This window comes from Hydra vulgaris, chromosome 03 (genome assembly GCF_038396675.1).
Source record: "Hydra vulgaris chromosome 03, alternate assembly HydraT2T_AEP".
NCBI lineage: Eukaryota > Metazoa > Cnidaria > Hydrozoa > Anthoathecata > Hydridae > Hydra > Hydra vulgaris.
This window is the reverse complement of record NC_088922.1, coordinates 29,205,928-29,217,500: the sequence shown is the minus strand read 5'-3', so window position 1 is coordinate 29,217,500 and position 11,573 is coordinate 29,205,928. Positions and strand designations below refer to the sequence as shown.

The window sequence follows — 11,573 nt, the reverse complement described above, 5'->3', positions numbered from 1 at the left end:
TTTATGTAAAAATATAAAATTATTTTATTTGAAAAAAAAGTTCAATAGGAACAAACATTCTTTTAAGATGATGAACCTGATGGAGAAAAAGATCCAGATTGTTATATTATAGTAGTTGGTATAAAAGATGTATCTATTTTGGGGCATCTTGCTGAAATCAAGGTTCCTGTGAATGCTGTTTTCAAAATCGATACAGAATACAAAAACATATGTCTTTCATTTGACAATGAATATAAGTCAGAAGTTGTTCAAATACAGGTTAGTTTTAAACCTAAAATTTGATCTTAGCTGATATTTTTATGCAATAGTTTTATGTGATTTTAGTTGATACTTTTATGCATTAGTTTTTAGGTATTTTGTTTCATGAATTGTTAAATGACTTATATATTACAGAAATATTTGTTAATTATTTTAATAATACATAATTATTTTAATAATGTGAAATTATAATTTAAAAGATATTTTGTAATTGTTGTTATCATATACAAACTTTTATTTTTATGTACCATTACATAATGGTATATATATATTATAATGGTATATATACATTATAATGGTATATATACATTATAATGGTATATATACATTATAATGGTATATATACATTATAATGGTATATATACATTATGGGATTTAGCATGTTTAAAACCCTAACAATGTTTTAAATATTAATTAAGTAATAAAAGCTATTTTTTTTATAGTAAACTTTTTCAAATTAGGACCATGGCTGCTTGTGAATGAGTTGTTCTAATATGTAATTGTATATTTTTTTCACTATAACTTGTCATAAAAAAAGTTTGGTCTGGCACAGTGCTTACAAATTGTTCAGTTAAATTATAAAACTTGGTGTTCTGGGACGACTATTGTTTTGTGCTTTTGAATCGATCAATCTAGGTCAAATATATTGTATGGTGTGATCTTTGGGCTGGTGGAATTGTTGGTCTATATTTCTTTGAAAATAAGGCTGACCAGAGCATCCAATGAAGAAATCCACCAATGAAGCCTAATATGATACCTAATATGGGATTTTTTTGAAGCTAATATAGTTTGGTTCCAGCAGGTTGGCACTATATTTGTGAAAATATAATACCATGATTTTATAGTGAAAACTCTTTTTGTGAACAGTTATACTGGTTAGCTAGTCATCACAATCTTGTGATATCACACTCTAGACTTCTTTGAGGCTAAGTAAAGTCTAGAGAATACATGGATAATCTGGTTACAAATCTGGAATTGGAAGACCAGATAACTTTTATCATTTGCTGTTTACCAGTAGAAATGCAAGCCGGTGTTGTGGCCAACAATTAAAAATATATATTTTTAAAAAATTAGGTATCTTAAATAATTTTTGGCAATTGTTAAACAATTTTTTTATTTATAAATGAGAAATCTTTTAATGAGAAATGTATATTTAAATGAGAAATGTAAATTTAAAAGAATCATCTTTTAAAACTAAATATAAAATAATGATAAAAAATAAGAATTTTTTAATGAACTAAAGGAACTATAATAGGTTTCTTTTTATTTTCATATTTCTGTTTTTGTTGTTTATATTACTAATTAAGTTACACAAAGCTGCAGTCTTTTTAAACTCATTATTGACTGAGTATATATATATATATATATATATATATATATATATATATATATATATATATATATATATATATATATATATATATATATATATATATATATATATATATATATATATATATATATATATATATATATATATATATATATATATATATATATATATATATATATATATATATATATATATATATAATCTCCAATCTCCATATATATGAGTATATATATATATTCTCCAACTTTTATGTTAACTACTTTTGGATAGAGTTTGCAATAAATAAAAAGATGTTGTATTTATGAAAAATATCCAGTAGTTGCTTAAATCAAAACTTTTCTCACAATGTTCTAGTTGTTGGCTACACATTTGAGAAGTTTATACTTAGCATTGCAGTTTTCTATTAAAATATTTTACATGCTATAAAATGAGTCTTTTGTTTAATGTGAATTCAGTATCAAACATAATTTTAAAATATAAATGAATCCTTATAACTCATATTTTATTTGAGTTGATATTGATGTACTAAAATATCCACACAAAAAATGTACTGACACCTTTGTTACGAAAGGTTTAATTACAAATACATCAAATATTCTCATTATAATAATAAATACAGATGAAATAAAAAAAGTTTAAATTTTTATAAAACTTTTATAAAACTTACTTTTTATATCGAAATATTCACCAACAGTAGAAAAACTTGTCGATTTTGGCTTAAATGAATGAAATGTAAAAATATAATTTAGCATTCATGTGAATATTTATTTATGTTATGTTAGTTTTATAAGTTTTTTAAAATTTGTTCAGGTATTGGAACTACAGCGACAACTTACTTTTAAAAATTTAATTTCTGTTTGGTTTTATCACTTGACAAACTTTCATTACAATTATGAACGCTTGAAATAAGCTAGTCTATATAATATATATATATTTATGTATATGTGTATATATATATATATATATATATATATATATATATATATATATATATATTAATTAGGTCTACTGGAAAGTTCTGTCATTTTTGGAACAAAATAAAGTACACATTATAGGTGTACTATTTAATATAGTATATAGGTGATATCACCTACAAACTTTATTGAATAATATAATTGCCATTATTTTTACTGACTTCTAGCCAGCGAGACTGTTTAATTTGTATATTCCTTTGATTCAAAAAACTTAACCAATGCTTGTTTGATATTTTCTTTGTTTTGGAATTTCTTGCCATTCAAAATACTTTGTAAGGACACAAACAAGTAATAGTCGGACTAAGTCGGGGGAACATGTGGATGCGACATAATTTCCCAGGCTAGTTTTACAATTTTTTGATGAGTCGCCAAAGCAGCATGTGGTCTGGCATTATAATGATGCAGTAAAATGTCCTTCCTATTGAACACTACCAGGCTTTTTTCTTGGATTTTTGTCTTTTAATTATCCAGTTCATGACAATATTTCACTAAATTAAGCTTTTCATTTGGTTTTAAAAACACATAATGTATTGGCTCTTGAATGTCCCACCATATGCACAATATTCTCTTATTTAGAGTCAAATGTGGTTTAGATGTGAAAGGGTTAGGTTTTCTGGGTTCATAATATGCCCCTTTTTTTACAATGTAAGTAATCCATTTCTCATCCCTAATTATCACTTATCTTGAGTATTTCTATACCATATATCAGAACACACTTTTTTTTGCGTATTGCGCATTGAGTATGCTACTCATATCATACTCAATACTCAACTCAACGTACGCTATTTCTTTGAGTATAATACTCAATATGCAACTCATAGTACGCATTTTTATTGAGTAGAATACTCAATACACAACTAATAATATGCATATTTTTTGAGTATTTTGCCTAAAAATACGCAATTTTTTTGAGTATAAAATATAAATTAGTTGTAACAAACAAAAACACTAAATTATAATTTAACCATTATAATTTGTTTTTTAAAATAAATTATTAAGGTTTGCGTGTCGAAAATCACGTCTTGAAGCCTCTAGGGAGTAAGTAGCATTGCTTTTAATGACTTTATGAGCTTGCTTCAAATAACAATTTACAATTTGCTGTTTTACAAGTTGATAAACTTTGAGTTGAGTAAGTTGATAAACTTCTAGCGTTTGTATTTGAAATAATGACTTCTTTTATAACTTCTTGTTACTTTTATGAGGCTATAGATGTATATAAGATGCAAGTATTTATCTTTTTATCTATAGTAAATAAGTTAGATAAATAAAATAAATCATTTTAATCTTTAATCTTATATAAACTAAAGTAATTTATATATGTAATGTAACTTAAACTAGTTTTATAATATTGCTTATTTGCTTAACAAAAGTTTTATTTTAGATTTTTTGCTTTAACATGTATGGAAGATCCGCCAAACGAAAATTAGGTTAAGACTCTAATGTAAAGAGTTTAAGAAAAAAAAAAGAAAAAAGTATAAATACAGAAGATAAAGAAAATCAGTCTGTAAATAAACAAATAAATTCTGATAGAAGTAATCGTGCCTTAGCCGTATTGTCGATTGAAAATAGTCAACCATCGTGCAGCGAAAGCATAAGCAATGCTTTAATAAAAAATAAAAGTATTAAACGATATGTTAAAGAGATTAATGAAATTAAACATAACTTGAAAAACAATAAATTTCCGCGTATAATTTTCAAATTTGGTGACACTGAAAAAACTTACAGTTCGGTTTTAAACTTTTTTCATTGCCGAACCGAAATCGATTTTAAGCCCGGAAAGAAAGAAAAATTACATTTTACCTGCATTTATTGCTATAAGGTGTTACATGAACTACTAGGTAAAAGTGGTAATTTTTTTAAGCATTTTAATTCCACACAATGTAACGGCAAAGACGATTTTATGGCTTGGAAGAAGGCTTATGATGATATAAGTCTTGATAATGATGATGACTCGCTGTTAGATGACAATATTATGGATCTAACTAAATATGTAATGTCATCCAATATGGCAACACAAGAGCTAGGTAACATTCATCTAAAAAGACTTTTAGAGCGTCATAAAATTCATTTACCATGCGAGGATTTTTTTGTCTATAATATAGTTCCTATGGTAGTTGAAAAGATAAAAAAAACAATCACTAACTGCCTTAGAAAAGCCAAAACTATTACATTAATAGGTGATATCTGGGATAGCCGCCAGCTGGCTGATTTTTTTGCCTTATATTGCCAGGTTACCTTTGCTGATTTCAGTAAAAAGTTAATAGTTCTTGGTCTTCAACGAATGAGTGGCCCACATAATGCTGAAAATATTATATTGGTTTCAGAAGAAATATTAAATCAATATGATTTCGATAAATCTAAAGTTGACGGTTATGTGAGTGATGGTGGTAAAGCTTTTCTTAGAGCTTTTCCACAAATGTTCAATTATGAATAGAAAACGGCAATTGGATTGAAGAAGACTTTTGGGAAGAGTTGTTTGAGAACGACGACAGTGATGAGAATGATCAGGAACTGAAAGATTCACCTGATATTAAATTCAGCAAACTATCTAATGAGATTGATGCTGAGATTGATGCTACTGGAATTGATGATGCTTATAATTATGAATTTGGGGATCATAGTATAGTAGATCAATTAGAGTTTGAACTTGGCAGCAGAAAAGTACCTTGTTTTGCATGCATAAACCACAAATTTAATATTTCTATACGTAATACTGTGAGGTCATGCAAACGATTGAAAACTATTTTGTCATTGCTTTGTTCATTTGCTAAAAAAACTCATCAGACAATTCAAATTGCCCGAATCTTTCAACAAACAAAAAAAATAGATTACAAAACGAAAATTTAACTCGTTGGTCATCAAGCTTTTTAATGTTGTTTTGTTTTTACAAAGCATACAAAAAACATTGTTTTGAAACTATTAAATGTCCAGTTACTCAAGCAGAGATTGAATTCTATTTATCATTGATGCTCCAAGCATATAGATTTACGCTTTTGAATCAAAGAAATCGCGTACATATTGGTGACTTGGTAACAAGTTTACATTTATTAATCATGCAATATGAGGAAATGGCTAAAAAAGATGATAAAAAGAAAAAAATTTGCGAATTGCTGATAACTAATGTAAAAAAACAATTTGAGCATAAGCTTAACTCTGCTGTTTATGCAGCTGCTGCAGTTTTAAATGTTTCTCAACTTTATCTATGGTATCAAAGACCGATTGCAAAAGCCACAGTCAATTTGGGACTAAGTTAACATTAGTAAACTTGGCAATTGAATTTAATAAAAAAAACGAAAAAAACGATTTGACAGCAAGTGGTTCTAATAATAGTTTCTCTCAAAAAAGTGTTCCTGACGATGAAGCCTTTGATCAGTTTTATCAAAGCATAGAATTTGCTCAGGTAGAGTACAACAAAAAAGAACTTAGCATCGAACACCTTGCTGACAAAGAAAGGAATAATTTTGTAAACATTTTAAGAAACCATAATTTCACCAACAAAACTCATTATGATGCATTTTGGTTTGAGAAAAGAAGAGAATTGCCATATCTTTATAATTTGTGTCTCATGTTTTTTAATATACCGACATCCTCCGCTTATGTTGAACGTTTTTTTAGCATATGTGGTGTAGTTAATCGAAAAAGAGCCGGCAACATGACCGATGAAACACTAATAAATCGTGCCATTTTAAAAAGTAACTTAACCATACTTAATGAAATGGTTGAGTGAAAATAATTCTTCAGTTGTTTGAAAATTTTCTTCATTACTTTTGTTTTTGTTTATGAATTGAAAATACATTTTAGAAAAATACAATTTTTTTTTCTCTTTCATTTCGTGTTTCTGTTTGTTCATTATATAAAAAACAATATTACTTTTAGAACAAAATTATATTTTACACTAAAAAAAACAACGCAAAGTACTCAAAAAAAATGTGTATTATGAGTTGTGTATTGAGTATTCTACTCAAGATAAATATGCGTACTATGAAATGCGTATTGAGTATTATACTCAAAGAAATTGCGTACATTGAGTTGCGTATTGAGTATGATATGAGTAATATACTCAATACGCAATACGCAAAAAAAAGTGCGTTCTGATGTATGTTCCATACTATTCCTATCTTTGGGATATGGACTGAAGTTTGCTAAGTTAAATTAGGTGTTTCTGCAATCTCAGATGTTGTCAGAAAAGAATCTTGTTCCAACATGTTCTTAATAATGTCATCATCAATCAAAGATGGACACCCAGGATGTGACTGATCAGAAAGGTCAAAATCATCGCTTTGAAATTTTTGGAACCATTATCTTAACAATACTTTTACCAAACACTTTTAATAAATTTCTACATACTTCTTTAGCATTTCTTCCTTGTTAAAATTTGTATAAAATAAAGTGACGTAAGTGAACTTTATCAGTAGCCATATTTACACTATCATTTTATAATAAAGACAAATTAAAAAACTTTGTTTGAGTTAATTTGCTGTCTATATGAATACTTTAAACAATAAAAATAATGCGCTGAACATGCACTAAATAAACGTGCTAACGCATCGAAAATTGTTTTTATAGAAATAGACAGAACTTTCTGGTAGACCTAATATAATTTAAACATATATATGATTTTGATAAGTTAAATATATTTTTTCTTTTATAAACTATTTTCAGATAAATGATGTAAATACAGTAGATGTGCCGATTGTTGATCAAAATTTTAACTTATGGAAAGACATCAATGCAATATTTAAATCTAAAGATTTTAATAACTTGTTATGTGATGTAGCAATATTGGAATTCTATGTTTCTAAAGAATGTTTTCCAGAGCAATTGCTTAGCAGTCTTGATCTGGATAAAAAAGTATATTTTTATGTAACCTTGTAACTTTATTTATTTTAACTTTAACAAATTATTTCTATTTTTTAATGTTAAATCTTCCATTAAAATCTTGTGAATATTACCTTAAACAAAATGAACAATAGGATAATCTAAGTTGATAAGATTTAAGTTTCAAAAAATAAATTTATAGATTAAATTATTTACTTATTAATTAATCATGTGATCCATTTATGATCTGCTCTGATATTTTTGTAGTTAGAAATTTCACCAGTGGCTTTCCAGCAAACAAGAAAACAGGCACAGATAAAATTGTTTTGAGAATTCATTTTTAAATAGTTCTAAAATATTTTATCAGAGAGCGAGAAAGTTTTGTGTAATTTTAAAAATTTTAATGGAGTAAAAATTATTTTAAAAACCTTAAATAATATAAAAAACTTTTTACATTTTAAATAATTTTTTTTTAATTTTAGTACTTCAAAGAGAACTGAAACAAGATTCATATTTGGCTAATAAATTGTGCAATAGTTTTATACTAACTTAATAAGTCTAAAGGTTTAACAACAGGTTTCCAATCCTTGCTGGACCTAAATTCTAAGGAAGCTATCATAGAGATAAAAAAGCCTTACTACCAATCAACTTTATAACCATCCCAAATAGGTTTTGTACTTGTAATTGCATAGCTATTTAAAGAAAGACACAAGAAATTATCATTTTATCAATTAAAATCCAGTATTAATCTTAAATAGGAAGTAATATAAAATTAAGCTAGTTTTAGTAAAAAAAAAATCTGCTTTATCATCGTATAAGAGAGGTATTACAACATCATGCCTATAAAGACTACCCATCATACCTATAAAGTTTAACCTGATAGATATTTTAAATAGTCATAATTTCTAGCCTTAATTAAGAGCATTAAATAGTCATAATTTCTAGCCTCAGTCAAGAGCATTAAATAGTCATAATTTCTAGCCTCAACCAAGAACATTGAATAGTCATATTTTCAAGAGCATTAAGGCATAGTAGATTTTCTAATAGATTGATCATTCTTAGTTTCTAAAAGCAAATCTGACAAAGCAGTAGACAAAAAAAAATCTGTTACTGATAACTATTTTTTTTAACCAATATACATTATTCAAGAATTTGTTTTACAAGAAAGGAAAAGTTAGTACTATCTTTATTAAATTAGTCTAACCAAAGTATATTGTAAAATTAATATTTACAAAACAATAGCAGCATTATAATAATATAAACGCTATTGTTTTATAAATGGTAATTTTTATTTATATTATGATGCTTTTACAACAATACATTTTTTTATTCTCTGACCTCTAAATATTTTCTATAATAGAAAAAGACCTTAGATTTCAAAGAGTAACTTATGAAAATTATTTCAAAATAATTTTGAGATAATAATAAGGACTTGCTCTACACCATTAAACAACAAAAATGTCTCAAAAGAAGTTAAGTTGAACATAACAATTTTTATTGGAAAAATATTGAACAAAACTTGAAAAATTTTTAAGATTTGTTAAAAGAAAATCTTTTTATGCAATTATATTTTTATGTCTAAAATATTATTCTTTTTATAAAGTGTAATCACTTTATAAAAAGATTATTTATTATTTTTGAAATTTTAGACTTGCAAAAAAAAAAAAATGAAACTTGTAATGTATTTTCATTATAATGATTTTCATAATGATATATATTTTTGAGTAATAATGTATTATTTATGTGAAAATATTGAGATTTTATTTAGTAATATTATTTTTTATTCTTAATGACCAAAGAACCTGTTTGCTGCATGGTTATTTGACAGATTATCTCAGATTTGTTATAAGTATCTTGAGTCATACAAAGACTATCAACTTTATTTAAATAGCATCAATATCTTGGATGTGTCTTTTTCGAAACATTTGTTATCTCCTTTAGTTGAAACAACTCCAACTAAATTACCAGGTATGATAAAAACCGCAGTTGTATGCGGGTCATTCCATATAGTCGCGGTCATGACATTTCTACTGCAAAAGGTGAAAATATAAGCAAGGAACTTAATAAACCTTTTTTTTGGTAATGTGTACATTTATTCACATACTATTATCTGAAAAATTTACAGTAAATTTTATGCTATAGCTGCATCGCTATGTAAAAATAAAATCAGTTTCGGTTGTGACAGCTACAAAAACAGAAACAGAACTTGCTTAAGTAATTTTGTTTTTGTAGAAAACTTTCAATAAATTAAAAATTTAATCTTTTTAGTTATTTTTTATAGGATGTTATATTAACTATAATACAATTTTTTTTTTGTTCATGTTTTACAGAAAAGGTAGCTAGCAAAAAGTCGCGGTCGTGACATCGCGATCATGACAAAATATTGTACTATCAGATACCATTACATTTTAGGTATTTTTAAGGTATATTTTAGTATTACCAAAGTTTTAAAAAATATATAAACAATTTAAGCAATATTTATAGTTATACTTAGAAAAATAAAAGAAACATCAACATGTTTTTAATATAAAAAAAAGTAACAAATCACTTTATTAAATTGCAATATTAAAGTCATATATAAATAAACTAAACAAATCAATATACTAAATAACGATTTTTTGTTTGCTGTGTTATTCATCTGATAGTGGTGATATTTTTTTCATGTTAAAAATTTCATTCTTAACTTTCCAGTACTAGTAAAGTTGTATATGTTCAACCTTTACTGCAAGCAGTAAAGTATCACTTAGGTGACTATAATGTTGATCGATTTCATCTTCAGTCGAATATATTAAATTTACTGTTGAATCTTTGCATATAACTTCATAAAACTGCTACGCATTTTGAATAGTAACTTGTCTTGCTTTAACCTTTTGCCATGCTATTCTTTTTAAAGTTCCTCTACCCTATCAATGGCTCCTTTTCTGTCGGCTGTAGCAAAAAATTCCACTCAAAAGTTGGAATATTAGGTATCACTTGACAATACTTCAGGAATTTTACCATAAAGCGCCTTTTAAATTGAGAAGATGGACCATCACTCCACAATGTTACTTTGTGTATAATTGAATTGGTTGCGTAAGTTTTTAAAAAGTATATAACAAATGTTATGCATCCCTCAAAGATAAGAATAAAAGATATAAAAATAAAAGATATAAAAATTGGACTGTTTAAGAAAAATACCTTTAAAGTTAATTCAAGGAAAACACTGACGCATGTTTTGCTGTGATCATTTTTATCTGTTAAATAAGTAACCATATTTTTCAAATCTTTTTCATAAACAGCAACAGTGAAGATTGTTATTTGAGATTGACTCGAATAAGCACTTCAAACTTGTTTTTGATGAGTACAGCAATAGTTTTGACTAAAATCAAAGTGTATTAATAATTCCCCATTCATAATATTATCTATTTGGTGGCGATAAACAGACGCTTGTATTAGACAATAGCAGGTTTCAAGAGGCATCTCTGAATATGTGCGTATTTGAGCTGGACAAAGTGCACAAAATTTCGAAAATTTTATCTCGCTACCAAATTCTTCTGTGTACAAGGCATAAAATTCCTTTAATTTAAGTAACAAGTAATGTTTTTGAAATTTTTCACCATCAATTTTATGTCTTTCATACCTGGAGTCCATCGAGATATTTGTTCGCAGTTATAAAACTCTAGTACATGATCAAATACACTAGAAGATAAACGGATGCGCTTTTTTATCTTTGATATATCTGGTAAAGAAATATACTGTTTAATGACATAATCTGCTTTTCGTGGCGACTTTAGTAAAGCCAATTTAACAGGGTTCATAGCACGTGTTTCTGACGAAATTGAATGATAGATGGGTTCTTCCATTTGATTAGAAGAAGTACAAGGAATATCAATAATACCTTGAGCTTTTTGAAGATCTCTGTGTTTATGCTGTTGTAATTTAGCAAGCTCCTTTTTTTTCAATTCTTGCTCTGGTGTTGATTGTTGGCGACGAATATTACTTCGTTTTTTTCTTTTTTTTTTAATTCAGTTTTCTTTCTTTCTCTATAATCTTTACAAACTTGTTTGTGCGATTTGGACATTGTTTTAATATTTATATGTTTTCTGTATTTTTATGTAGAATATGTCAAATAAGTTATATTTTAAATTAGTTCATAACCTTTAAATACACAGTCATATCAATTCTTTAAATTACTCTTTGTAATACGTGTT

The 11,573-nt window shown here is 26.5% G+C and overlaps 1 protein-coding gene across 1 annotated transcript in view; it reads left to right on the top strand.

Annotated features, from left to right (window-relative positions):
- Positions 1 to 11,573, top strand: part of LOC100206938 (sperm-associated antigen 17) — a 200,071-nt gene that overhangs the window by 64,963 nt on the left and 123,535 nt on the right. The window contains exons 5-7 of the mRNA XM_065792894.1: positions 68 to 258; positions 7,228 to 7,416; positions 9,183 to 9,351. Coding sequence (XP_065648966.1) covers positions 68 to 258; positions 7,228 to 7,416; positions 9,183 to 9,351 — 549 coding nt within the window. The remainder of the gene's footprint in view (positions 1 to 67; positions 259 to 7,227; positions 7,417 to 9,182; positions 9,352 to 11,573) is intronic.